Source organism: Oikopleura dioica, chromosome 1, assembly GCF_907165135.1.
Source record: "Oikopleura dioica chromosome 1, OKI2018_I68_1.0, whole genome shotgun sequence".
Taxonomy (NCBI): domain Eukaryota; kingdom Metazoa; phylum Chordata; class Appendicularia; order Copelata; family Oikopleuridae; genus Oikopleura; species Oikopleura dioica.
The window spans coordinates 8105374-8131520 of NC_137291.1; the positions used below are offsets into that span (position 1 = coordinate 8105374).

Here is a 26147-nt window from a genome sequence, read left to right on the forward strand (position 1 = left end):
GAGCTTTCAATTGATACCTTAATCACTTGGTTTCAATAAGTAACACCTGAGTTATGGCTGTCCGAAGACGAAAAATTTATATTTTTTCCGGCCAATAGTGAGAACTTGGCAGATGAAGATTAAGGGATCCCCCCCCCTCCCGTTTTGGCCATTTTCAACTGGAAATTCAGCCGATTTGGGCTGATGAATTGGGGCGTATAATATCTCTACGGATAGCCCAGGTGCTTTCCGCTATTTTCTAGTACAGAAAAGTTTTTTGCTCAAGGCAAACCTTCCACTAGGAGGCGTCAAAGTTCGAAAATTTCGAAAAAAGGCCATTTTAGGCCATTTTTGACTCGAAATTCAGCCAATTTGGGCTTAGATAAACAAGATCTGAAAAAAGATTTAGATAGAATAAAGCCTAATCTTGAATCTCTAGTACAGAGAACTGATTTGGTCAAGTAATAAAAAAATTTTCTCAAGAACAACCAAATGTACCCATTTATTGCGTTTTTTAGTGTATTTTGGCTCTCTAGCGCCAACATAAGGCTGATATATCCATTGCGGTTATAATATTCTTTTTCAGTGTATTCTAAGCTTTCGATAGACCCCTTATATGTCTTATTTCGATGATATTGAAAAACCGAAAAAAAATCGATTTTTACGCTAAGTACAATTTACATGCATTTTCGAAATTTTCGAAGGCTTATATTTTGAGGAAAGATGATCGTAAAGGGGTCATATGATACATCAAAATGATCCTCAGAATACGAGGAATCTGAAAATATCAAATGAAGACCCTTATCAAGCACTTGAAAAAACAGGGGGGGATCCCTTAAACAGACGATTTCTGGCCTACAGGGAATGTTGCTACAGGGAGTGCTGCATAAAATAAGATTAATAGACCCTTTTTAGCATTCATGAGCTTCTGAATCTATGATCAATCACCGACCAATTAGCCTCGATTCTCTCACATTGTCTTTAGCGCCGTTCTCATGTGTCGCCCCGCTTTTCCGATATAAAAGACGGTCAAGCTCGTGTTTTTATCATCTAACACATCAACTTGATTTCTAGCAGACTCCAGACAAGCAATGAACCTTTTCAAGCTCCTCCCTCTCATTCTCCCAACAATGGGACTCACTGTTGCCGAGGCTCAACTTCGACGGGCATATTTCCTGCAGCGGTTCCCTGAATTCAACGTACCAACTGTACCCCGCCGTCGTCGACAGCAGTCTCCTCCAGCTACGCCAGAAACACCAACACTTTCTGAAATTTGGTACTGATAATTCTTTCCTGACGATAATCATAAATAAATCATTAGAACAATTATTTTTGTTATTTGACAAAACTAAGCTTTTCTTTCCCTTTCAAAACCGATAGAAGTCCTCAAAATTTTTGAGTCAGAAATGATTTCTAACGGTTTTCATAATCTAAACATTCGTACTCAATTTGTTCAAATAAGCTAATCTGGATACTGCCTGAAGCAATAAGGGTTTCAGCAGAATCTTCTAAGTGTGGTTTGTACTAGACTTCTCCGCTAAGATATTCGCCTGTTTGAGGCTTTGAGCATTGGTTCTAAATAATTTTGAACCACAAAATTTTCATCAAGAACATAAAAACTTCCTCGATAAATACTAAACAACTAAAAAATCAATTTTCATGCCTGTATTGAATAAGTAAGGTAAGCCAATTGATAAGAAGCTAGTGTGACTTCTCAGAATGTCAGCAGGATAGTGCCAGTGTGGTAACACCATGCCCTTGAGTCATGTGAGCGGGTCACCAACGCTGGTGCTCGGTGGTGGAGCTGCTGCCCCGCTCCCGCTCCAGCATTCTGCATCAAGCCTGAAATAGCAGCTTCAGACTTTTTTCACGTTTTTTTGTATAGGTTTTTATAGGGTAAGAGAACGTTTTTCAAAGACATAATTAATCAGAGAAAGTTTTGAAGACCTTAGAGAACTGATTTTTGATCCGAAGAACACGTTTTGAAGATGATTAGAAGGACGATTATTGGATTTTTTTTTATGAGACTTCATATAATATTTTCATAAAAATAGAAATATTAAATTTTTTTTAGATAAAATCTTATTTATAAAATCATTTTTCTTTATCTCAAATTATCAAGCATGTAAAAATTTACTCTTTATTATTTTTTGAATAGAAAAAGTGATTTTCACGTGTCTAGACAGATGATCTCAAAGTCTCTGACCTAAATATATTTCAAAAATTTGCCTCTGCCAATGGAAAGAATTATTCAAAGAACATTGAATTTCCCCCTTTGCTCACGTGTTGAACAATGTGTTCAAGCGTAATTGTCGGTGGAATTAAAATAATCAATAATACAATTACATGATAATTTAAATCGATCCACATTTTTATCCTCCTGACAATTTTCTAGTGCACATAATGAAATTAACGCCTCTTCTTCTGGCTGCGGCTCGTGCCTCGTCCCCTTACACTCATGGCAAGACAAATGGCGATTCCGTCCACACTTTGGATGGAAGCGGACAGACCAAGGTTCCCCTTGCCCAAAACGCCGATATCTTTGGCGTCTCTACAGATATCCTCTGGTTCCAGAACAACGGTGCCATCTCCTTCGATACAACCAGCGATTCAAGCCCAGACTCGATCTCAAAGAACTTGGTCGTCGCTTCGCTTTGGGGAACCACTGGATCTGATGCCCTCAGCCCAAGCTCTGGAAAGATCTTTTACAGAAACGTTGGCTCAAGTGACCCAGCTTTTGCTGACATCAAGGTCCGGTTCTAAAATTTCAAAAATGACGGAACAGAATAGATCTTTGTTGTGTACAAAACATTTTTATGACTAGCTCGATTTGATAAGAATTGAAGTCGGCTCACGTTGAACATAAAGATAATTACGCCAAATATGCTATTTTATATCAAGATCAATTAAATCATTTCGACCATTTATGTCGGATTTTATTTGTTTAGAAGAATTTTTACACTGATTTTTATGTTTTTGTTACCTCGATTAAAAAATGACGCTTTTAGAATTGAATTTATAGGGCAATAAATTGCCTTTGATGCTCAAAGACGAAATAAATATCAATTCATTCAAACAGATAGACTCTAGTACAAAAAAAAGTTAAAATGAAATCGTGCGTGACTGATTGAAATGTCGGCTTCTTGTATAATCAAAATTTTTAATTGAGTAGGAAGCTTTTTATGACGCGCAACATAAGCCTATTATTCACAGATGTTGTTTACAATTAGAAATCAAAATTTGAAGCTCCTTATTGTTAATTAAATCTTATTTGTTCTTATTTAATCGACTCGTCAGTGAACCGATTGAAAGAATGATATCGAAGCCTCCACTGAAGCAAATGGAGAATCCGTCAACCTCCAGTCCGTTTTCCTCGTGACTTACAAGAACATTGCCAACCCCGCCGATTCCAGCCAGTTGAACACCTATCAAACCGTCATCGCCACTGGTCTTATTGGCTCCAGTGCCTCTACCAAGCACTTTGTGCTCCACAACTTCGCAACCATGAGCTGGACTCCTGATACAGCTAGCATTGGTGTTTTTGCCGCCAATGAAGAAGCTGAGCAGTGTCACAGCGCTCTTTCCCCTGCTTCCGGACTCGGCAACTTGGAGAATGACTCCAACCTTGGCGAAAACGGAAAGTACATCCAGGTCTACTCTCAGAACCTCGAATGTACCACACGATTCGAAACTCTTTGCCCAGTTCATCAGGAAGCGTATTGACATTTTTAAATTTCTTACTGACAAAGAGTCTTTTTGTGGAAATTTTTAACGTAAAAATATAAGATGTCAAACCGTAAATCAGGAAGGCTCCCGCGCCACCTCTTCCGGTATGCTCGCACTCAAGGGCTTCAAGGACTCCGCTGAATGGGACTTTTACGTCTCCTACGAATGTGATCCCCAGTTTGAAATCACCCCAGGAGTCGAAGTCATCTCATCGGTCTGTCGATACGATCCCGATTACTACGATTCTCGATGGACTGCTGAAGCTCCTACTTGCACAAGTAACGATAAAATTTTCTACAGACCATTTACAAAATATTATAGATGGCGAGACTGTCAAAACTTTTGACATCAAGATTGTCGTCGACCAAATTGGTGACTCCCCAGCTGCTGCAGCCTCTCAAGAACGAGGAGATGGAGCTGAAATTCTCGTCCAGAGCGGTGTAAGTGAAAATAATTAGGCTCAAATTTGAACTGAGAGTTGACAAGACCATAACCATCAATTATAGCTCTCCGAACTCATCGAATACATTGGTATCGATGACTCTCAGGTCTCTGACATCAACATCCGACCCTTCAGCCCCGATGAGGAATGGAAGAACGAGCAGCGAGCCGAGGTCGACCCCACTGACTCTGTCATCGTAAGTAAAAATATTGTCTCAAAAACGAGTTCAACATCTTCAGTCGCCATTTGCGCGTTCATTCAATCCACGTGGAAATAGTAAAATTTCGGATTACTCAGAATCCGAGAACGTAAGACTAGTCCACTAGTCATTCTAGTGATCAACTAGCTTTCTTTCGTCCATAGAATTTTCTTTCAACCCTAGTATGTATTTTTTTATTTCATTCTTTTATCTCAGCTAGTGAGATAAAACAGTCTTTTTTTAATCAATTTTCTAAAAATTTTTCTAGGTCGAATTCACCATCGAGCTCCCACTTGCTGTGAAAGACAAGGTCACTGAGGATGACATCAAGGAAAACATCAAGAACGTCGTTTCTGAGCTTGATATCATTGGCGAACTTGACATTAACGAAGAGAACATTCAAGTTATCGGTTAGTGAACAGTCTGATTTGAAGAAGTTCGCCGTCCTTATTTACCATTAACTCTAGAAAAAACTCCTCAATGCTTGGTCGACTGTCTTGGCTGCCGTGACAAGAAGAAGTGCGGAGACAAGCCCCCACCAATCCCATACGATGCCTGCTGCGGAGGATGCCCAGAAGGTAAGCACGAATATTCTCCTCCATGATTTCAAAATGGGTTTAGATAACCCAGCACGAGGCAAACCTTACTCAACCCTCGTCAAATCCTGCTGCGTCGACGGCTGGAACGGTGAAATTTACGACCACGACACACACGTCTGCTGCAACGGAAAGGTCATGTCGAAGGAAGACTACAACGTCTCCTTCTTTATGCGATCTCAATGCCGAGAATAGACCCGATTCTCAACCCTCGAAGTTCCACGAGTGCAGTAAGTTGAATATATACTGCTCCTGGACTTCTTCCTTTATTATATTGATATACTATCCTTTACAAGTACACCGTTTTTCTTCTCACGCATCTTGATCTCTTCAGTGTATTTGCTAAATTCAAAGCTAGCAGATCACTGTAGAGCTTTTGATCTCACGAATGAGTTGTTCTTGGTTGGGAGCTGATTTGACCGGTGGCTGACGCGGTTACGGCACCGATTGTCGAGAGGTGTAGCATCCCTAGAATAAGCGTCACACTACCGATCAAGGTAAAGCTTGAAAATAAACGGGACCCTCTCACGCCACCGATCGGGCGTCCGGCCGTTCAAAGTCTTCCATCTTCGTCCTTTTATCTCCTTCCGAGGTTTTAGTTGCGCGAGTTATTGACTATAGAGTTGAAGACTCAAGCGCTAGAATATCGACTCTACTCGTTGATCACTTTTTCTTTCTTTCATTGACACTTATCTTGTTACTGTTTCTTGCTTTTTTGTACAATTCTGGGCCGCTGAAGGTCGGAAGAAGCCACTCCGATCTGACTTTGTTTTTTTTCTTTCATGCCGGTATTTATCCGAAGAAACGAAACCTTCGGTCAAATACTTTTGACTTTTAAACCTACTGAAATCCTGCTTTGTATCTCTGTAATGTAACACCGTATTTTCTGCCCTTTCTTTGGCCCGAATAAAAATTGTAAATACCCCAAAATGATTATTGTCAAACGCTTATTTATGAGTACAAATGATTATAGAAGTGTTCACTATAGAACTCACAGCGTAGCTTTAAAAAGAAGTCTTTTGAATTGGGTACAGAGAATAAACTCTTTCTAAAATCAGTTTAGCAGCTGTAGAAAGCTCACATCTCGGGTCTTCATCAATAAGATGTTGCATTGACTCGTTTATTCTAGCCCTTTTGAAATTCATGCAGAACTAGATGAATTTCATTTCAATTATTTGATATCATTTTACCAGTTTATGTCCAGGATTCGATTTAGGATTCGTCATTTGCGCAAATCTCCAGATAAAAAATCTTTTTGATGCATGTACACCTTCTTCGAGAATTTTTCCCATGAGATCAAAATCCGAGTAAGCAAAGCCAGGATCCCAATCATTTGGTAAAAACTCGATGTAATCGTTGATTTTTTTCTCAAGTTCGATTTTTGTGTATTTCTTTGGAAGATGAAGCCCATTTTCCAAAAACATTATCATTACTTCTAACTTGAGCGTCAACGTCTTCATTTTCTCTTCGTCATTTTTGCTCTCCGTGATCTTTTCTTCGTCGATAGAAATTATCGAGTCTAGCAGGGTTGAAATTATATCTGAGAGTAACTACTTTTGGGAATGAAAGTTAGTATTACCGCGATTATGAAAATATTTGCAGGTCTCTTTTTCAGAAAAAAGATTGTAAACTAGAACCCAAAATGAAAAGTTCTCCAGTAATTTGCCATTGTCGACCGTGACGAGAAAATCAAGAACTTTGTTTTCAAAGAGCCCCTTTCGATCTTTCCACGCCGTTGAAATCTTGTTGAAGGCGATCAAATGTGAGATGATATCAATGAAGATTGGCAATAAATGTGGGTCTTCCAGCTCATCTCTCATAAGAACACTCACGGCATCAATGATTTTCATGTCAGCGGGGATTTGGCAGCGTAAATTGTCATTCATCAATAACTGGCGGATCAGAAGACATGCTCGCTGACGAAAAAATAGTCTCACGGGTCGGCTTTCTTTGGTATTTTCCACTATCTTCAAATAGGTTGGCATTTCTTTTTTACTCTCAAATTCGCCTATTTACAACCTTTCCGAAAATAAAGCTCTGATAATTTTCAGTTTCACTGGAATACCAAAACGCTCGAAGTCAGAGTTTCTGATAATTTTTATAACATTCATTATATGGCCGAGGACCTCGGCCGCCGAGGTAGTAGCCCCATTTTCCCAAGAACGATTCGGTCACAAGCTCAACGAGCACAGTTGATTTTTCGAAAGGAAGTCGACCATTTGATGCAGCGTAATATAAACAAGTCGACGAATGGTACGCGATGTCAATATTAATCTTATGAAATTTCTTGTATAATTTCAGGACTGATTCGTAGTAACTTTTTTAAGATCAAAAATGCACTATTTTCTTAAGAAAACTTTTCAATTTCTATTTTGATCTTTTTCATAGCGGATTTAGGTGAAGCTTTATTTTTTCTGATAAGTTTTCAAGATGGTTTAGCACGATGCTCTCATGCAAATTCGCCACGAATGTTTCCAGAAGGGTGCCGCTCCCAAAATCTCCATTCGGTTCTGCGGCGAGAGATTTAAGATCGGACTCGAGCTGTTCTTTTTCGTAGGACAAGCGCAATAATGTTTTATGAAGTCACTGTATTTTATGCCCTCTAAGTCGCATTCGTCACATTTGATGTCCAGATCTTTAGTTTTGTCAAGCCAGGGGGCCGGAGGTAATGACAGATCAGAGACATTATCGTGACCCAAGTCAGCCTTGAAAATTTTAGAAAATATTATCGCTACTTTTGCATACACGGCAATGAGGGCAGGCCCTATTTGTCTCGTCGACGGTAACTCTCAAACAGGTCAAACAAAAGACTTTCGGGCATTTTGGGCATCCTCGGGCATCAACAGCTATTTCAAGGCAAATAAGACAGTACAAATCGCCATCAATGGTTTCTTTCGATTTTACGTTGTCTTCGGAAATTCCCATTCTCTTTTTGAGTACGAATGAGAAGGCCAAACGAGAGCGGAATGTAAATATATTTATTCTGCTGATATGAATCGACACTATTAACTATTCTCTATCTTTCACACTTCCTTATCCTACAGTAGGAATAAATTTAAAACTGTTACGCTTTCTGATCAAAAATTTCTTTTGAAATATCGAAAACTTTTTCCGAAATCATGGAAGAGTTTCAGATCCTTCTTTAGTCAATTGTATGTGAATATTATTTTATTTGTGATACAGAAGATATGCAGGAGGATTAATTTGCATTAATCAGGTAACATCGGGATTTGATATGTATGGAACAGAGTGAAAGAAAGTTAATGAAGAAAAAATATGGGTTTCAGAAGTTATGAAGAAATAAGTGAAGAATTGGCGGCGTTTTATAAACTTTGAGAGAATCGTTTCTCCATTGAGATTTTGGTTTGGTCAAAAGCTTTTTTGACAGAATTGGCAGGAAATATTGATTCTAAGATATCGTAAGTTTGAGGGTCTTGAAGATCATTTTTACCAAGAATGACCTCCATCAGGTTCCAAATAATTCGTTTGTTGAGCTCTTGATGCTGAATGAGCTGCCAAAATCTGGCGATGCCTCCACGACAGGTCTCATTTCCGAGCATGTGTCTGAGACTTTCAGGAAATGCAGTGAGAAGACGAATGCGAGCGAGGAAGCCGGTGATCACAATGTCGGATGAGGAACGTCTTGGTTTGGTTTTAGCGGGTTGATCCTAAAATGGTTCGATTGATTTCGAGATAAGGAGTATAAAACTCGATTGCTGCAATTTTCATTAAGTCAAAACTTCTAATATGATTATAAAATGCGAACTATTTACTCTGAATCTTGTATAAATTCAATACGTTGAAGACCTTTACCTGTGGAAATAAAGCAATTTTGACCTTCTCGATATATCCCGCAACAGCGCTGTCTTCCGTATAGTCCTCAATAAACTCCCTAATTTTGACATTCATCTTCCCAGCAAAGAAAGTCGTTTCAAGGGCGGCGGTGAAAAGTTGCATAAATTGGCGTCGGAACCATTTTCCACGGGCGCCGAGGTCGAAAATCTCATCGAGAATATTTCGAAAACAGAGTAGCCACTTTTCTTCTTGGTTGTCATCCCTTAACGAGAATTTTAAAACAGGTTGAAGACATGAAGTTTACCTTGAGCCAGACGAGGCGGAAGAAGTCATTCCTGATGGGGTCATTTTCTGTTTGACTTGTTCTGCAGACGTCTTCAGTGATGCTTAGGAAAAGTTTAATGTAATCTCTCCATTCGAATCTTACCCAGAAGATTTCCAGGTGCATCAGCCATGACTTTCGATGCGTTTTTCAGAGGACTGACTAATGAATCCATCCGTTTTTGAATCTGCTTCTTCTTGTTTAGGTAAACGTCGTTGACTAGGAATTCTTCAAGGATTGGAAAGAGATAGCGGTTAGTATGAGCAGAGGTTACGAAGCGCTGGAGATAATTGTCCAAGGAAAGCATCCGATCTTCGAGAAACTTCGTCTCGAGTTCCCTTTAATGAAGGTACAGTAAAGATCGGTAAATCTCCTAATAAGGTTATCAAATCTTGGACGAATAAACAAAAACACGGATGATTGAACAAAGGGCAGTAAAATGAAGCAATAAAATTGGATTTTTGTTATAAATACGGAAACACCTCTCCACTTCGCAATCATAGAGTAAAATGAAAGCTGAAATATAGCTTGTTGTTAGACGCCCTCCAAATGGTCAAATTTTCGTCAAAGTTGTCCAACATTATGTTAAATAATAAATTCTGTATCTTTTCCTGAAAAGAGTCTTATTTGGAAGTTGCAGGTTCATCTTTTTATAATCCGCATCAGGAAGCATTTCCCGCAGCCTCAAATCAAGATCATGAAAATCCGAAAATCTTCTGAAGATCGAGTAGCTCTCGGAATCATCGGTTCCTGCAAGCCTCGTGACGCTAATCTGAAAGGCCGCATGCGATGAGCCGGACTCCTTTGTGATATTCACATCTATCAATTGAGCTGAAATTCTTGTCGTTTCTTCCCGCAGCGATGGTTCTTCTGATGACAGTCCAACGAGGTCCAGATCTCTCAGGAGCTCGAGGTAGTTTTCTGACTTCCGGAAGCCTGGATACATCATCACATCTGTAGTCATCACATGGAGACATTTATGCTGTAGCTCATCGAACAATGTCGATTTTATGGAAATATTGTCTTGAGAAAGCTCGTGCTTCAGTTTGTTTACCAGCGCTTCATCTAAATCAAGTCTTTTTCTAGCAGAGGAATGAAGATATTCGTCGTAAATGGAACATGCAATCGTGCGAAGAGTGTCGGTTTGAATATTATACTGCGTTTTTGTCCTGAAGATACCCGAAAACCGACCGGAGCTGATTGAATTAGCGCGGTTTGGACGATCGATCTTCAGTTTCTCTGCGCTTGTTCTGAAATTTTCGACATGCAGCCAGAAAAGCAGGTACTGTTCCAACTGCATCGTTTTTAGATACTCTCGGAACTTGTCCAGCGCGAGCTTATTTTCTAGCGCTACATCTATGCTCAGATCATAGAGATTATCAGTCTTCGTTTCGTTGTTTTCGTTCGTTGCGAATCTGCCTCCTTTCTTGATCTTCTTGCAGCTTTCCGAGACGATCTTGAGAAGCTCTTCAAGAAGAATCAGCTCTTGATGCTCAATCGACTCCGGTCCGCAAGTATCGTTTGATCGAAGTTGCGCACACTCGCTTTCCATCGCATCTAGAATCCCTTCTAGCTCGCCCAAAGACCTTGAATCTTTCGCAGCGTGGATCAAATTGACCGTTGCATCTTCAGTATCCTTCGCAGCATTTTCCAACAGCCAGCAAACCATTTGGTTAATATAATCAGGGCTGGAAATTGTCTCAACGAGAGGAAGAATAACGCCGTTGATGAGAATTTCAGTAACGAGAAGAACAATCGGGCGACTTTTGAGCTCCTCTTCGGGTAAGACGAGATAGAGGATGATTTCAGCGAAGTTTTTGGCCATCAAACGCTCTTGATCTTTATCCGTCACGATCCTTTCGTATGAAGTACCTGAAGTTGATTTTAGATTTTGATAAAAAATAGAATTTGGGACAGGCTAATGTTACTGCTCTTTAGCTCCAGTATTTGATTTAAATACGAATCTGAAAATTCACCCCATAACAAAGTTAACCGCATGGGACAGAAGGTGCATTCCACTGTCATTTAAGACTTTGAAGGTCAATATCTCAAAGACTACAAATCCAATTGAGCTAAAAGTTAAAATAGGATTTCCTGCGCCATTTGTCGACCTAAATTCTGAAATTCGAGAAATTATCGCTCACCAGCTGAGCTCTACACCGGATTAAGTACAGCGCTTTATCCCTCCCGCCGAGTGTTTACACAGGGGAACCGAATCAAATGTAGGATTTTTGTGATTTCAAAGGGTTTTTATATGTTTTCGATCACGAAGATTTCGAATATAAGCTTAACTTTGCTTAAAAAGCATCGAAAAAAAATTTTTTTTGGAATCAGGCCTTGACTAATTTCTATTTTTTATCAATAATAAAATTTTCTACGCTATTTTTGCCAACAGATTTGAAATCTACGGCCCAGAATTAGTATTGACTGAAATTTTCAAGTCGATCCGACCAGTAGTTTTCTTCACCCTAACACCGAAATTTCATCAACTTCCGGCTCTAGAATCGCTACCGGAAGTGATTTTTGAGCATCGGTTATGGTCAAGTTTCTAGATTTTTCCTACTGATTCAAAATATATATGGTGTTCCGGGCCTAAAAAGAAATTAGTGGGAGATTTAAATACCCCAACCTTAAAAAAAGCGCGTCAATGCACCTTTTGTCCCAGCGCCTCTATTCCCCGATCTGGCCCATGCGGTTAAAATGCGACAAGAAAATCGTTTACGTCCCAAAATAAATGATGATGAACCATTCTTAGTTTTAAATTCCAACTTGAAATCAAAATAAATTGTCAGCCTTCTGAATAAAAATTCCCTTCGACTTTCAAAATTACCTATAATATGCAGTTCTTCTTCAAAAAATAGCTCAATCGTCGATCGTTCCAATCTTTCCGACTCCGTAGATTTTGCCGAGAAAACAGAGAAAATCGAGGAGTCATCATTCTCGCAGTACATATCTTCTTTGCTCTTCACCATTCTCCAGATTCTACAATGATCGGCAACGCAAGCCCCGGCATCGTCAAATAGCAATTTTTGAATGTCTACTTTTTGGACTTGACGGCAGATCTTCTTTATCATGAAGCATATGATGTGTCTGATCTTTCGGGGACCTGGTCGTTATCGGATAAGTTATTGAACCATGTGGATAAGTAAATTTCTTCAATGACATCGAGTAGTTTGTGAAGAGCCGCATCGGTTTGAAGATTCCCGGAGAGTTCATACGGAATTTCGGAGGATAAAGAGGTTGGTCGTTTTTTCGGTCTAGTTCGCTGATCGTCGACTGTTTGTGAATCTCGCCTTGAGGAACTCTTGGAGACATTATTTACGTGCTGCTCGTAGCCCCAGTAGAGCGTGCCGACGACGCACGCAACGATCAAAATCGACAACCGAAGAAAAAGCCAGGGGCGAACAATGAAAACGGCTAAAAACGGAGATGATCCAGGAGTACTTATTGAAAAAAATACCGAGTGCAACAACGGCAACGGACAGGATAAGCGTCCAGTTGACCTTCATAACCGTAGAACGCGGTGGCAAGGTTTCTCTACGACCATCGCATCTTAACAAATATAACTGCGCAGAAATCGATCTGAGCGATTGCAATAATGACGCGTACAGAGAGGGTTGTTATCGATTTGTCCATATGTGGACTGTTTTGGGAATCCAGTTGGACTGCGTTTCTATGCTTGACTTCCTGCGTGAATTAATCTGCTAATGGAATGGGAAGAGACAAGCTTTTGTAACTGTTATTTTATGTTTTTATTTCGTTTGTTTTTCGTTGAGTGCCATCACACTCGGGCAGACTTTTTGAGCAAGGTTTATGAAGACGTCTTGTGGAGGGGTTCTGTGTGAATGGGTTCTCTCAGTTTCTACCAGATGCTTTCTTGCGCCCCTTGGACAATCAAGAGGCTCTTGCAAGAGACATTCGGAGAGTTGTATTAACATAAAATTGAGCAGGCGCTAATGAGGCTCAAAAACCATCGGATAAATAATAAGGGGAGGGAGTCATTGAAAGAAAAGAGGGTGCACCGTGGTCATTTGAGCCTTCTTAGCGCCGTTACAAGTGGGGAATTACAGGAATTGAGATTAATTATGTTTATGAATTTAACTAGACATAGATTTGATCATTAATTGATCACAGATTCACTTATTCCTTCTTTTCGTCTTTGCTTTCTTCCGAGGAGCTGCCGGCGTTCTGTTCCATACCCTTGAAGTTTCGTTAGTTTCTTAGTCTTACTGTTGTCAGACTTACCTTCTTGTAAGCAATCTCAAAGAGCTTCATAGATCTCTTCTGGAGATCACCGTACTTCTCGCGGACTTCTTCTGGGTTGCAGTCGTCGTTGGCCATGTAAGATTTCAACTGAAAACAACTGTAACTATTTGAATCAACAGACAAGAACTTACAGAAGCGGCATCTTCTTTGAGCTGGTTGACCTCGTCAGCGTCGAGCTGGTCCTTGTACTCATCGAGTTTGGTGTCAATATCGTGGATGACCTGGTCAGCTCGGTTTCGCTCCTCTGAATATGATAAGTTATAAAATAACTTGTTTCAAGAGCTTACCGATGAGTTCTCGTCGCTTCTTATCCTCCTCGGCGTACTTCTCGGCATCTTTGACCATGTTCTCGATCTGGTCCTTGCTCAAACCACCAGAAGACTGGACAACGACGCTCATCTCCTTGCCAGTTCCCTTGTCTCGAGCTCCAACGTTGACAATACCGTTGGCGTCAATATCGAAGGTAACTTCGATCTGTGGAACACCTCGGGGTGCTGGTGGGATTCCAGAAAGCTACGGTTGTGATAAGGATCTGTTGGGAAAAGTGAAGTCTTACCTGGAAGTTTCCGAGCTTCTTGTTGTCGCCAGCCATTTCTCGCTCACCCTGGTAGATCTTGATCTCGACCTGGGTCTGACCGTCGGCGGCGGTGGAATAGGTTTTAGTCTTCTTGGTGGGGATGGTGGTGTTTCGCATGATGAGCTTGTCCATCTGTCCACCCATGACTTCGATACCGAGGGAGAGTGGGGTGACATCAAGGAGGAGGACGTCGGTAACGTTACCAGCGAGGACACCTCCCTGAATGGCGGCACCAATGGCGACAGCTTCATCAGGGTTGACGGCCTTGGATGGTGTCTTTCCGAAGATCTGTTCGGCGATGCTCTGGACCTTTGGCATTCGGGACATGCCACCGACGAGGAGGACGTCGTTGATCTCGCTCTTGGAGAACTCGGAGTCCTTGATCGCCTTGTTGCATGGCTCGACAGTTCGCTGGATGAGCTTGTCGACGATGCCTTCGAACTGAGCTCGAGTGATTTTCAAGTTCAAGTGCTTGGGGCCAGTAGCGTCCATGGTAAGGAAGGGAAGGTTGATGTCGGTCTGGGTAGAGCTGGAAAGTTCAATCTTCGAGTTTTCAGCGGCTTCCTTGACTCGCTGGACGGCCTGGACATCCTTGGAGATGTCGATTCCGCTTTGCTTCTTGAACTCAGCGCAGATGTAGTCGATGAGAGCATTGTCAAAGTCCTCACCGCCAAGAAGAGTGTCACCGTTGGTAGATTTGACTTCGAAGACACCCTTCTGGATTTCGAGGACGGAGATATCGAAGGTTCCTCCTCCAAGATCATAGACGGCGATGACTTTATCTTCGTCTTTGTCGAGACCGTATGCGAGGGCAGCGGCGGTGGGCTCGTTGATGACTCGGAGAACATTAAGGCCGGCGATCTAGATAAAACATGAGCCTGAGTCAGCGCTAGAATGATTTACCTGTCCAGCATCCTTCGTAGCCTGTCGCTGAGAGTCGTTAAAATAAGCAGGAACAGTGATGACAGCATTATTAACTTTAGATCCCAAATAGAGCTCAGCAGTTTCCTTCATTTTCGTTAAAACAAAAGCGCCAACTTGCGAGGGTGAATATCTTTTGCCTTCGGTGTCTTCGACCCAGGCGTCACCGCCATTAGCTTTAATAATTTTAAATGGAGAGGCGTCAATATCTTTCTTGAGCTCGGGGTCGCTGTGTTGTCGGCCGATTAATCGTTTGGTGGCATAGAAGGTGTTGGCCGGGTTGGTGACGGCTTGTCGACGGGCAGGAGCACCGACCAATCGCTCGCCATCGGCGGTGATCGCGACGTACCTTAACTTACAGTTAGCATCTTACGGCAATGTATCTAAAAGATAAAGACAATAATGAGTCGAAAAATGAGGTTCAATCATGAATTAATGCCTTTCTATGTACCTTTCTCTGGTATAATATACCAGGTATATATTTAAAAATAGAGAGGTGCAAAATGGATTTTCTGCACACATTTTCGTTACTAATAGTAACTCACTATCAAAATAATTGCGATTGGGCGATAAAATAAAAATAATTTAAATTTATTTTTTCTTCGAAAAGAATCATCAAATCTCTTCAAGTCTTTTACAAATTCAGCAAAAATCACCAACAAAGGGAAAAACTTACGATGGGGTGGTTCGCTGACCCTCGGAGTTCTCAAGAACCTTCGCCGAGGTACCCTCCATGACTGCGACGCAGGAGTTGGTGGTGCCGAGATCGATGCCCGCGACAGCGCCCTGGACTTTTGAGGCATTTCTGGAGTGGATCCAAACTCGAGGAAGGACTTGCTTCAACATCGACATGCTCTTTTAATAAATATACGTTGAAAAAGGGTTAAAATAAATATTTGGCGTTGCTTTCGCTAGAATTTCTCAAGGGAGAGTTCTGAAGGTGAAACAGAAAAGGAGATCAGCAAGGAAGAAAGAAGATTTCTCGAAAAGACGTAATTTCTGTGATGTTAGGAAAGCGCAATTTGATTGGACGCTGAGCCTCCGCCGCGACGAATGAAAGCTTTCACCACTTCTCTTCGAGAAAATTCCAGAACAAAGCCTGTAATCTCTCGTCGAAATTGAAAGTTCGGTCGAAACTAGAAACAACTCGTTTAGGATGTTTTCCATACAGCTCTTTGATGTGTAGCTGTTTCAAACAATGTAATTCTTACGAGTCGTAAGTCACGACTGTCGTGTTCTGGACAAAGCAGATTTAGGCGGTTACGAGGTAGATAGGGTAATGATAAGAGTAATAGGGCAGATAATTGTACCATCTTGGGGTTAAGATTTTCCGCAGATAAGCGCTCTTCTTTACTATAAAAAGAGGACCCTCAGCGACTCGAGTAGATACTGTCTCTAAAATGAGTCTGATGGTACTGGTGTTTCCATTTGTATTTCGAATTCAATAAAATTAATTCTTTATAAAAATCTCTCTGTTTACCTAATAAGATTCCACGAGTAGCATCACCGCGACAGTGATTTTAAACAATTTAACAAGCATGCAAAATCGCTCTCTATCGCAAGCCCTCATCTCAGTTGAAGTCTCTCTTTTTCAAAAATAAAGAGTCCAGCAATGTCTCATCCTCTTTTTTACTTCAGAAAAAGTGAGAGAAAAATACTCGAAATCGTCCTCAAATCGTTGAAACTTGAATAGAAGATGTCGTACACGCCTGATTTCCACCCTGAGCCACCAAGACCAACTGGCATTTTTCAATGGGTAAATTACTAGAAAGAAGCATTTTCATAACCAATTCTGTAGTTCTATGTCTACATTAACTCCCTGCTAGAATTCTTCATCGGCTATTACTACCCTGGACAAATACAGGACTTGGCTACAGACAGTCCTCCCTCTGAATAAATTATACTAGAGAAAAAGGCTGAAAAAGCGAATAGCCCAGCCTAAGCGACTTCTTGAAAAATCAACAAATCGCGCGCTAGAATTAGAAGAATCCCTCCTTTGGCGACCAAAGCAGATCGATTGCGAGAAACTGTCGGAGAAAGAAATTCTCAAAGAACTGAAGGGAGAGGTGCGACAAGAGGACGGGCCGTGGTTGTTGAAGATGATCTGTAGCATCAAGAAATTCCAGCGGCTGAGGCATGAAATTGAAATGAAACGCGCAACGAGGGTGACTAGGGAGCTACACCGTGACCATTTAGAGCATCTCTACGAATTGATAAAGGAGGAGAAGATCAATGTTGGACTTGATAAGGAGGTTAGTTATTTGATATATCGTTTTGATACAATAAAATTGGATTGTTGGTAAGCGGTATTTTATTAACAGAGGATATAATTATGCAGATGACAGGATGTTTCAGATTCTAAGCATAAAGGGTGAAGACATTTCATACTGAAATGATAATTTTGATGCATTTTGGCGATTCATTCCTATTTATCTGAAAATCGCACTCTATTGCCGATATAAAAATATCATAAATGATCTTTATCTCGCTACTCGCAATCTAACCACCAATCTAACCAACTGTTTCAGGAGGATAAACTCGAAGATTCAAAAGAAAAGCCCGACTGGGTCTCGATTGGCTTCCAAGGATCCGATCCGATCACAGATTTCCGCGGCGGTGGATTGCTCTCCCTCTCACAGCTCATTTACTTCTGCGAGAATTACCAAGAGAAAGCGAAAAATTTGAATCTTCGTGCGTCTCATCCGACGAAAGGATATGGCCTGGCAATTACTGGAATAAATCTGACTGTATTGCTCACGAAGGCTCTTCAAGCAGGCGCCTTGAAAAAGGTAGGTTCAAGTTCTTTGAAATTCCATATTCAATTTCTCTTTCAGTATTTCTACAACACTACAATCTGCGAAGAACAGTTCAACATCGTCTTTTCCGAATGCATTCTTTACTTCGATTTTCTCTGGAAACGCGAGGATCCCGAAGACATCATGCAATTTTCATTTATTTTCGACATTTTCCGCGCTGATTTTGAAAAAGCCGTCAAAAACGGAGACATTCCTTCTATTCCTTCTTCAACATCGCCCAGTTAACTTAGCTTATCTTCTGTAATTTGCATGTCACTCTAGCCCACTGTAATGAATCTCTAAGGAAATCTATTTCAGATGGAATATGATACGAGGAAAGGGACAATTTATCGAAATAGAAGTCGGTTGAGGCAGGAACTCAACGAAAGAGCCCAAAATGTTCACTCTCCAAATAATAGAATCTCCATGTTTGGCCCTAAAGAACACTGTATCCCCCGTAAGTCGCTTTTATAATCATTAATTCTCATCGTCTCTTTAGGTCATCTCGCCGAAACTGACCAAGAAACTCAATCACAACGAATTTCCAACATGATTTCAAGCCATTTATCCCTCTCAACTCAGAATCTATCAAATGTTGGCCAAGCCGTTGGTCAGCGAACCAAGCAAGTTTCAAAGGTCGCCGCAAAGAAAACAAAAGAAGCCTCAAAAGTGGTGAAGCACTACGCAAAGGCTGGCTGGAAAGTTGGCAAGACAGAGGCTCTCCAAGCTGCTTCTGACATAAGAACTGCCGCGACTGAAGTTGGGAACAATGTGAGAGAGCATTTGAGCTCCAGATCATCTTCTAGCGATGAAAGCCAAAGAAGATCGAATAGACGATCCATGCCTGTTATGATGGTTAACGCAGTGCCTGTGTCAGAACATCCAGCGTTTTCTGAAGGGCACAAACTCGCCAATGTCCCAGGCATGCATCCACCATCATACGAACAAGCCCTCAAAGATCCGAAAGAGCCCCCTTCTTATGCTCGTCCACCGCCTTCAGATGCTTCTGGCCCGTATGGAATTGTAGAGAGAATTCCTTATCCCGACTTTGACTCGAGCATTTACGACATTGGTGGAGTAATGGAAGAATCTGGGCCTCCACCAGAAGTTCCGAAGCGCAAGCAAAAAAATGCGAAACGCGCCAAATCTATCAAAGAAAACATTCCAATCGACGATGATATTAAGCGTCTGAGCTTGACAAGTTGCTCTGATCACACTGATCCGGGCATAGTGTCGACTAGCAAGTTGATATCTTCCTCAAAAAAGTTAGATGATCAATTTGTTGAAATATCGATGCCATCGATGCTGACTAGTGCCTTTTCCAATGAAAACACAGCGTCCAGTTGCAATGAGTTGAATTCAAAGACCTCCTCATTTGATGAGAGCTTCATCAAAGCTGTTAACAGCAGCCGTTCTTTACCTCCAAGGCCGGATTTAGATGCTCCGCAAGTTGATTCTCCCCTGCCGCCGCCAAGACCATCACTAATGAAGGAACACTTTCCTGTGAGAAAAGTCCTGCAAGCTCAAGGTAGTGCAAAAATTAATACTTTTTTTTCTCACTAAATTCAGAGCCAAATTTCTGCACCCAGCGTTGTACGGAAGTAGAATTTCCAAGAATAATGGACAACAGCATGGAAATCAAGATCGAGTACGATTCTGAGCTCCAAGAAGACTCCGCCGCCGAATGTGATCTTCATCGATCCAAGAGCATGAGAGATCAGCTTTACGATATTGAAGCCTAGGTCTAGGATGGGGGGGTGATCGTTGGAGATCCGAAATGAGGCGCTCGAGATGAATCACCGATGAGTGGAGCGCGGGTTGTTTGGATCTCCAGCGCGCGGAGATCGAAGCTCGATCTCCAAATGAATCCCAGGGATTTTGTCGATCTCCAGTTTTCGGTGATCGAAGCTCTGAATTTTCTCGAGCATGGATTTTTCTCGATTAAATTCATATTTTGCAGGTACTTTGCGAGTCAGTATCTCAGAAAATAATAGTTTCTAATGCTAATCTTCAAGAAATTATCGCTCACCCACCGAGCTGAGTCTTTGGAAATTGAAACCGAACCAATTTTAAAATTATGTGATTTCAAATGTTCAAAAATTTTGAAAACCATCTTTTTGAGAAAAATACTCGAGCAGAGATAGTAAATAGTACATTTTTTATCCAAAATTACAATCCATGCACTTGATTTGACAAAAGATTTGAAATCTACACTGGAGAATAAGTATTTCTGAGATTTTTAAGTTGATCCGGTTAGTCGCTTCTGATATCAGTAGGCTGGCAGAAGATTGTCTGAAAGTGACTCATCCGACTTCGGGGATTAAAAATTTTTGGATCTCCAAGAAGTGGAGATCGAGAGTGGTGATCGATCACCGCAATTTCGGGGTGGAGATCGCGCGGATCTCCACGCAATCGGAGATCCAAACAACCCGCGCACCACTCATTTGTGATTCCTCTCGAGCGCCTCATTTCGGATCTCCAACGATCACCCCCGATCCTAGACCTAGATTGAAGCAGATATCGACAACTTGCTCCTATCGTAAGTTCTAGTGCTTGCTCATGTTTTTTATGCTTTATTTGTAGGGAAGATGACGAGAAAGATGATTTTATTACCTCCAGAGAAGCTAGAAAGTCTGTAAAATCATTAGAAGATGAATTTCTTAGAACATACAAGTAAGAAAGCCCGCGAATCGAAATTCTAATACTGATTTTTTGTTGTTAGATTTCCAAGTCTTTATCGGGTTGTGGAGAATTTCGACTTTGGCGGAGATGATTACTTGAAGCTCTATAAAGGCAACTTTATCATTGTGAAATCAATATCAGAAGAGCACTCAATTAATGGTCAAATCTTCTTCAATGGAGAAAATTCAAGTAAGACAATATTCGCGAACATGAAATTTAATGATTCATAGATACGAGAGAAAGCGGCGTGTTCCCTTCTGAATTCGTGAAAAAGGTCAAAATTCGAGCATCTACGAGTGATTCCGAAGCTGCCGACTGGATATAAAACTCTTTTTATTAATTATCAATCGCATATTCTTATCAATGTATGAAAAAGCTGTTTTTTGGTGATAAACTGTATATTTTTTTTTGCTTCTGTTCGTTCTATACCTAATTATTGCCTTTTCTATCAAAACAAAAGTATACCTCCTCTTCTTCCAAAACTCGCTCAAAAACCGTTACCAACAGATTCATTGTGAAATTCTGACGAAATTCTAATAAAAAATGTTCACTCGTTTTCTCCTTCAAATCTGCCTTAGATTCTTCCAACGCAGATTTTTATTTTAAAAAATTGAAAATTTATTTTGTTCACACAGAAGAAAGCAGGTCAATTTTGTTGATTTTAGGCTTAGATTCCTTCTCTTGGCCATTTGAGCTTTGCAACAATGTCGCCTTTGGTGTGGTTCTTGTCGTTTGTGAACTTGAATTTTTCCAAATTGTAACGGGGGTCAGTCGATCGCCAGCCGATAAGTCCTAGAAATCGTCTTTTTTCTCGTAAATTCGTGTTCATTTTCACCTGAATCCGTGAGAGGAACTTTTGGATGTGGCTTTTTCTTTGGCTTGGGCGCTTCTTTGACCTCTTCTTTTGGCTTTTCGTTGATGAAATCTTTCTCTTGGCCGACATTTTTCAGCTTCTCCTCCATCTATTCGTGTTAAGTTAACTATATTTTATCATTAAGTAATTACCTCGTGGATTTCGTCCAAGATGTAACCATGCTTATTCTTCCAATTCTTCTGCGCGAACTTTTCTTTCTTGACGTGGTCCTTGAAGATTTCCTCCATCCAGAGAGCATTTTCTTGAAAGACATTCATTGCTTGTGGACTTGGTTAGGAAGCGGTAAAAACTGATAAGCTTGGTCTTTGTTTATCAAAACTCGTAAACGCTTCTAGAGAAAAAATATCACTTTTGATCATTGATCAAATGACTGGTAAAACGAGGAATTCTTATAATCCTAAATTTCAAAGCTGCACGCGCGCTTTCGAAATCGTAAAAGGCCGATCTAACGAGTTTTGAGTAGCTAGCATGTTTACTCCTCATAACCGGTGATGACCGTTCATTATCCGACAGCATAATAATGAATTCGCGGCTTTTGCTTTTTGTTTTCACCGCGATCGCAAGTACGGAAATCAAGGAAGAGGTGAAAGAGCTGCTCAAAGATAGTACCGTTGTAAATACACTTGTTGACATCCTCGATTACAAATTGAACAAGAAAACAGAAGAGCTTCAGAAGAAAACTGCCGTAGAGAAAGCTATCGGGCAGAAAATTGTTGGGAACGAATGGAAAGAAGTCAACGCGGATTCTGATGAAAGCTGTGCAACTATCTGTACGTTTTATGAAAAATGTGTTGGGTACAATTATCTCAATGCGGACAAGCTGTGTTCGCTTTTTGATTCGGTCGAAAAACTACAGCCTGAAGAAACAGTAATATGCGGCCAGATTCGAAGATCGTTTGTTCTTGCGAGAATTCCTGCGAGTCCAAATGATACAGCTCCTCCTTCAGCAGCGGACGCGTATGATTTGAAAATGGTTAAAAGTGCAGTTGCGAAACACATTCATGTTTGCCAGAAAAAGTTCGAATTTCTTACGAAAAAATTGAAAGTGACTAGAGATAGCCTTGGTGGAAAAATTCGATCGCTTGAAATTGATACTTCGAAGGCAAAGTGCTTGAAGGGAGGAAGACCGTCCGCCTGCGATAATTTTGCGAAAAGGATTGAGGAAAGGAACAACGATATTTACAACGCAGGTAAACGAGTGATGAAAACCACTTATTTTCATGAATTATTTTTTATTTACTTGCAGAACATAATTTGGCTAGTAGCCTCTCTCTACTGAATGATAGGCAATATTGCATTTTGCTTCATTTTGTAGCGATAAAAATAGCTTATCAAAAGCGATGGTGCGGAGACTCAATTTTGTATGGAAAGCATTTTATCAATATTCTTTTGATACTGTGAAAACTCTTTCGTGGCTTTTATGAGAAAACGATCCAAAGGAGGGCGTGATGAGACGCTCAGCGGGGGATTTGAAATCTCCTAATCTTATCATCGCTCTGAATCTTTGGTATCTCAAGAAAATCTATCTTTAGTTCTGACATACGTGGAGGAACAAAATGCGATCAAGCAGCTTCAGGAAGGAATGGACACTCGTCTCACGGAAATGGGTCATTTTCTTGCTACCTATCAACCAGTTACTGTCGCAGAGCCTGCCCAGGTATTCTTTCGCTCTTTCATGCAATTAGCACATTTTAAAGGACCTAATCGGATCAGTCCTCATGCAGACGAAGGAAATGCAAAACAACGTCAGAATCGAGCTAGAGTCAAAAATCGAGCGCAACGATGCTGAAATGCGCCGGAATCAAGGAGCTATTCGTAATTTACGCGCGAAAATTGACAATCTTCCGCTCGTAGCGGATCAGCCTTCGGAAATTGTCATGAACGAATTGGACGTGAGCCGAGTTTTCTGAACACTGAAATCATAAACGACGAAAAATCGTTGTTAGAAAACTCTTGAAAGACTCAACGAAACGATAATCTCTTGCCAAGCTTCTGTCGATTCGATAAAATCAGAATTCAATTCGACAAAAATCAACGAAGATATCTCCGCCGCCCATAAACTAGCGCAGGGAGCATGGAACCGCGCTAGAAAAGTGGATAACTTCTCCAAACGACTCAATGCCACGATATTTTCGATGCAAGAGATGGATTTCAGAAGTCAAACGCCGGATAATCAAGCGCCAGTTCGACGTGACATTTCAAATTTGAGAATCGAAGAAATGACGGAGGAAATAGAAGGGATCATTGATCGACTGACCAGGCTCGAAGGCGATTTGGCGGAGACGAATTCCTTCGTCTACGATGTTCTTCTGGACGATCTGAATAAGAAAGTGGACGAGCTGGAAAAAGCGACGGGAGGAAGAGTTAACGAGTTGGACACACAGGTCACTGGTTTGTATCGGAATAGAAAATAGTGAGTTATACAGTTGTATTCTTCAGAATTCGTCAATAGATCGAGTCGAGACATGATGAAGCTTCACGCTTACATGAAGAAGACTGCGGAATCACTGGAAGGAAAAGTCATCTTTTCCAAGAAAACTTTTGATAAATCAATGAAAGATCTTATATCAGCCGCAAAGGTGAAGATTAATGAATCTTTTTAGTGAAGAAAATTTTAGGCAAACAAAGAACACTTCAGAAGACTGGAAGAAAAAGTCAACAGCCATGAAAGCAGTGAACACGTGATTCAAATTGTCGCTAAAGACCTGACTGATTGACTGAAAAACTCTGTAATAAATGCCTTTTCTATTCGTAATCATTGCTTTTCGCGAAAATGGGAGTTTTCTAAGATTTTGGAAGTTCGCCCCGAGCTCGCGTTTTTATTGGTCACTGCGCGCACGCGTTTCTTTAATTTTTGAGAATTTTCAAAGCAAGGAATAGAGGATTATCGCCTGATTAAAATCATTTTTCTAGTGATGGATGTTTTCTTCTTCTGAGAATCTTTTCTATCGATTCTACTAAAAAATACTTTTTTAGATCGAAAAGAGTATCGGACATGCCTCTGAACGTACTGTACGAATCTCCTGTAGGCTTTGCCCTCTTCCAGGTTAAAAATAATTCAATTATCATCTTTACAATTCATTCTAGGTCTTGGATGAAGGCAAAATCGCCGATGTCTCCGATGTCGAGCAGCTTTTCAAGGACCCTTCCCAGCTTTCTGGAGTTCTTCAGCTCAAGAAATTCAAGAAGTTCACTGATCAGGTCGAAGCTACTCAAGCTGCTGTTTCTCTCACTGAAGGAAAGGCGCCAAAGACTCTGAAAAAGATGTTGAAGAAGCTCGTCAACGAGGATGTCATCGAAACCCTCGCTGTTTCTGACACTAAGGTAGGCGTTTCATTTTTGTTTCATTGGAAGAATATCCTTTCTAGCTTGGATCGATGATCCGAGAACAAATCGGTCTTGAATGCATCCACTCTCCTGCCATTCACGAGCTCACCCGAGGCATCCGAGAGCATTTGGTCGAAATGACCGGAATCCAGGAATCCGAGCGATCCGCCATGGCTTTGGGTTTGGCTCACTCGCTTTCCCGATACAAACTTAAGTTCTCTCCCGACAAAGTTGACACCATGATCGTCCAGGTAACTTCCTCTCTCCCTTTCTTCTCCATTAAAATTAAGGCCATCTCTCTTCTTGACGATTTGGACAAGGAATTGAACAACTACATCATGCGCGTCCGCGAATGGTACGGCTGGCACTTCCCCGAAATGGGCAAGGTCGTCACCGACAACCTCGCCTACGCCAAGACCATCATCAAGATGCAGTACCGTGTCAACTGCTCCGAGACCGATTTCAGCGACATCCTTCCCGAGGATATCGAAGAACAGGTCAAGGAACTCGCCGAGGTTTCGATGGGAACAGACATCAGCGAAGATGATTTGGAAAACATTCTTGCTCTTGCTGAGCAGGTCGTCGAGATCACTGCCTACAGAGCCCAGCTGTTCGAATACCTCAAGGTAATAAACTCCCCGAGAAAAAGTTTCTATCGAGCTCTAGAACCGAATGGCTGCTATCGCGCCAAACCTGACCGTCCTCCTCGGAGAACTCGTCGGAGCCCGACTCATCGCCCACGCTGGTTCTCTCCTCAACTTGGCCAAGCATCCCGCCTCAACTGTTCAAATTCTCGGAGCTGAAAAGGCTCTCTTCAGAGCATTGAAGACCAAGCAGGATACTCCCAAGTACGGTCTTATCTACCACGCTAGCATGGTCGGCCAGGCTGCTCCCAAGCACAAAGGTACCCTTTTCGTTCTTTATGAAAACTTTCTATTCGTTGATAAGGTAAAATCTCCCGAATGTTGGCTGCCAAGGCCGCTTTGGCGATCCGATACGACGCTCTCTGCGAAGGAGACGACGAGACCAACGTCGACTTCGCCATTGAAGCCCGCCAGCAGCTCGAGAAACGAGCTAAGGAACTCGAGCTCCGAAAGGCCAAGATCTCCGGCGGTAGAAAGTGAGCAATTCTTCCTTTTTGGTTTCGTTAATCGTGTTTTAGATCCGCTGGAGGAGACAAGTACAGACATAAGTCGGATGTTGTCACCTACGACGCTGCTGCTGACAATACTTTCAAGAGAAAGCAGGAGAAGGTCGAGGAGTCGCCAAAGCCAAAGAAGATGAAGAAGGTAAAGGAAGAAGCGAGCGAGGAAAGTGTTAAGACTGAACCAGAAACTGAAGACACTCCCAAGAAAGAGAAGAAGGCAAGAAATCTCTTTCATGACATTATAATTACACCATTCGTTTCAGGATAAGAAAAAGAAGAAGAAGAAGGATAAGGTTAAAGAAGAACCCGAAGAAGAGTAAAAAGCGCTCTTAGCTCCAAAGTCCCCATCCCGAAAAAATCTGAAGACTGCTTGTCTCATTCTCCCTGACTTCCAACTCGGCTTGATTTCTGTTATCTTTTCTGTTCAACACTTTAGAAAATTTAGACTGTAAGTCCTTTATTTTGAACAGCAAGTAAATAAAGTAAATCGCCGATAAAA

At 41.3% G+C, this 26147-nt stretch overlaps 10 protein-coding genes across 11 annotated transcripts; 7 read left to right on the plus strand and 3 right to left on the minus strand.

Annotated features, from left to right (window-relative positions):
• The first annotated feature begins 1773 nt into the window (after window positions 1-1773).
• LOC145711926 (uncharacterized) lies at window positions 1774-3702 on the plus strand. Its single transcript, XM_081789616.1, has 3 exons — window positions 1774-1875; window positions 2375-2730; window positions 3292-3702. Exons 2-3 carry the CDS (start codon window positions 2383-2385, stop codon window positions 3700-3702), a joined length of 759 nt encoding a protein of 252 aa, XP_081645742.1. The 5' UTR covers window positions 1774-1875; window positions 2375-2382.
• A 79-nt stretch (window positions 3703-3781) lies between these two features.
• Window positions 3782-5866, plus strand: LOC145710920 (uncharacterized). 2 transcript variants are annotated; one of them, XM_081788636.1, is made up of 7 exons: window positions 3782-3983; window positions 4027-4145; window positions 4212-4343; window positions 4387-4455; window positions 4615-4756; window positions 4814-4924; window positions 4968-5866. In XM_081788636.1, the coding sequence occupies exons 1-7, from the start codon at window positions 3812-3814 to the stop codon at window positions 5135-5137; spliced, it is 915 nt and encodes a 304-aa protein (XP_081644762.1). In that variant the 5' UTR covers window positions 3782-3811; the 3' UTR covers window positions 5138-5866. The 2 variants fall into 2 exon arrangements, with proteins under 2 accessions (XP_081644762.1, XP_081644768.1); XM_081788642.1 differs by lacking the exon at window positions 4387-4455.
• Window positions 5867-8102: 2236 nt separating this feature from the next.
• On the minus strand, window positions 8103-12613 carry LOC145711927 (sorting nexin-13-like). Its single transcript, XM_081789617.1, has 8 exons — window positions 12520-12613; window positions 11890-12476; window positions 9671-10931; window positions 9165-9397; window positions 9042-9123; window positions 8756-8999; window positions 8394-8610; window positions 8103-8351 (listed from the first exon to the last, which is right to left on the minus strand). The coding sequence occupies exons 2-8, from the start codon at window positions 12131-12133 to the stop codon at window positions 8266-8268; spliced, it is 2367 nt and encodes a 788-aa protein (XP_081645743.1). The 5' UTR covers window positions 12134-12476; window positions 12520-12613; the 3' UTR covers window positions 8103-8265.
• Window positions 12614-12823: 210 nt separating this feature from the next.
• Window positions 12824-15716, minus strand: LOC145695296 (stress-70 protein, mitochondrial-like). Its single transcript, XM_081772298.1, has 7 exons — window positions 15500-15716; window positions 14806-15172; window positions 13882-14763; window positions 13613-13838; window positions 13457-13569; window positions 13305-13412; window positions 12824-13259 (listed from the first exon to the last, which is right to left on the minus strand). Exons 1-7 carry the CDS (start codon window positions 15673-15675, stop codon window positions 13200-13202), a joined length of 1932 nt encoding a protein of 643 aa, XP_081628424.1. The 5' UTR covers window positions 15676-15716; the 3' UTR covers window positions 12824-13199.
• A 355-nt stretch (window positions 15717-16071) lies between these two features.
• LOC145695297 (ELMO domain-containing protein B-like) lies at window positions 16072-17910 on the plus strand. The gene is made up of 6 exons (XM_081772299.1): window positions 16072-16090; window positions 16462-16579; window positions 16622-16685; window positions 16765-17075; window positions 17352-17612; window positions 17658-17910. Exons 2-6 carry the CDS (start codon window positions 16520-16522, stop codon window positions 17862-17864), a joined length of 903 nt encoding a protein of 300 aa, XP_081628425.1. The 5' UTR covers window positions 16072-16090; window positions 16462-16519; the 3' UTR covers window positions 17865-17910.
• A 27-nt stretch (window positions 17911-17937) lies between these two features.
• On the plus strand, window positions 17938-20852 carry LOC145708866 (uncharacterized). Its single transcript, XM_081786568.1, has 7 exons — window positions 17938-18075; window positions 18118-19146; window positions 19188-19356; window positions 20134-20157; window positions 20202-20291; window positions 20341-20489; window positions 20531-20852. The coding sequence occupies exons 1-7, from the start codon at window positions 18045-18047 to the stop codon at window positions 20623-20625; spliced, it is 1587 nt and encodes a 528-aa protein (XP_081642694.1). The 5' UTR covers window positions 17938-18044; the 3' UTR covers window positions 20626-20852.
• Window positions 20853-20936: 84 nt separating this feature from the next.
• Window positions 20937-21462, minus strand: LOC145708877 (ciliary microtubule inner protein 1-like). The gene is made up of 3 exons (XM_081786579.1): window positions 21306-21462; window positions 21136-21262; window positions 20937-21092 (listed from the first exon to the last, which is right to left on the minus strand). The coding sequence occupies exons 1-3, from the start codon at window positions 21429-21431 to the stop codon at window positions 20968-20970; spliced, it is 378 nt and encodes a 125-aa protein (XP_081642705.1). The 5' UTR covers window positions 21432-21462; the 3' UTR covers window positions 20937-20967.
• Window positions 21463-21677: 215 nt separating this feature from the next.
• Window positions 21678-23124, plus strand: LOC145710910 (uncharacterized). Its single transcript, XM_081788627.1, has 3 exons — window positions 21678-22364; window positions 22707-22831; window positions 22872-23124. Exons 1-3 carry the CDS (start codon window positions 21695-21697, stop codon window positions 23082-23084), a joined length of 1008 nt encoding a protein of 335 aa, XP_081644753.1. The 5' UTR covers window positions 21678-21694; the 3' UTR covers window positions 23085-23124.
• Window positions 23124-23913, plus strand: LOC145710937 (uncharacterized). The gene is made up of 3 exons (XM_081788653.1): window positions 23124-23565; window positions 23614-23753; window positions 23793-23913. The coding sequence occupies exons 1-3, from the start codon at window positions 23310-23312 to the stop codon at window positions 23889-23891; spliced, it is 495 nt and encodes a 164-aa protein (XP_081644779.1). The 5' UTR covers window positions 23124-23309; the 3' UTR covers window positions 23892-23913.
• Window positions 23914-24091: 178 nt separating this feature from the next.
• On the plus strand, window positions 24092-26147 carry LOC145710891 (nucleolar protein 58-like). The gene is made up of 8 exons (XM_081788606.1): window positions 24092-24220; window positions 24262-24498; window positions 24543-24752; window positions 24792-25127; window positions 25168-25405; window positions 25450-25621; window positions 25664-25865; window positions 25912-26147. Exons 1-8 carry the CDS (start codon window positions 24170-24172, stop codon window positions 25966-25968), a joined length of 1503 nt encoding a protein of 500 aa, XP_081644732.1. The 5' UTR covers window positions 24092-24169; the 3' UTR covers window positions 25969-26147.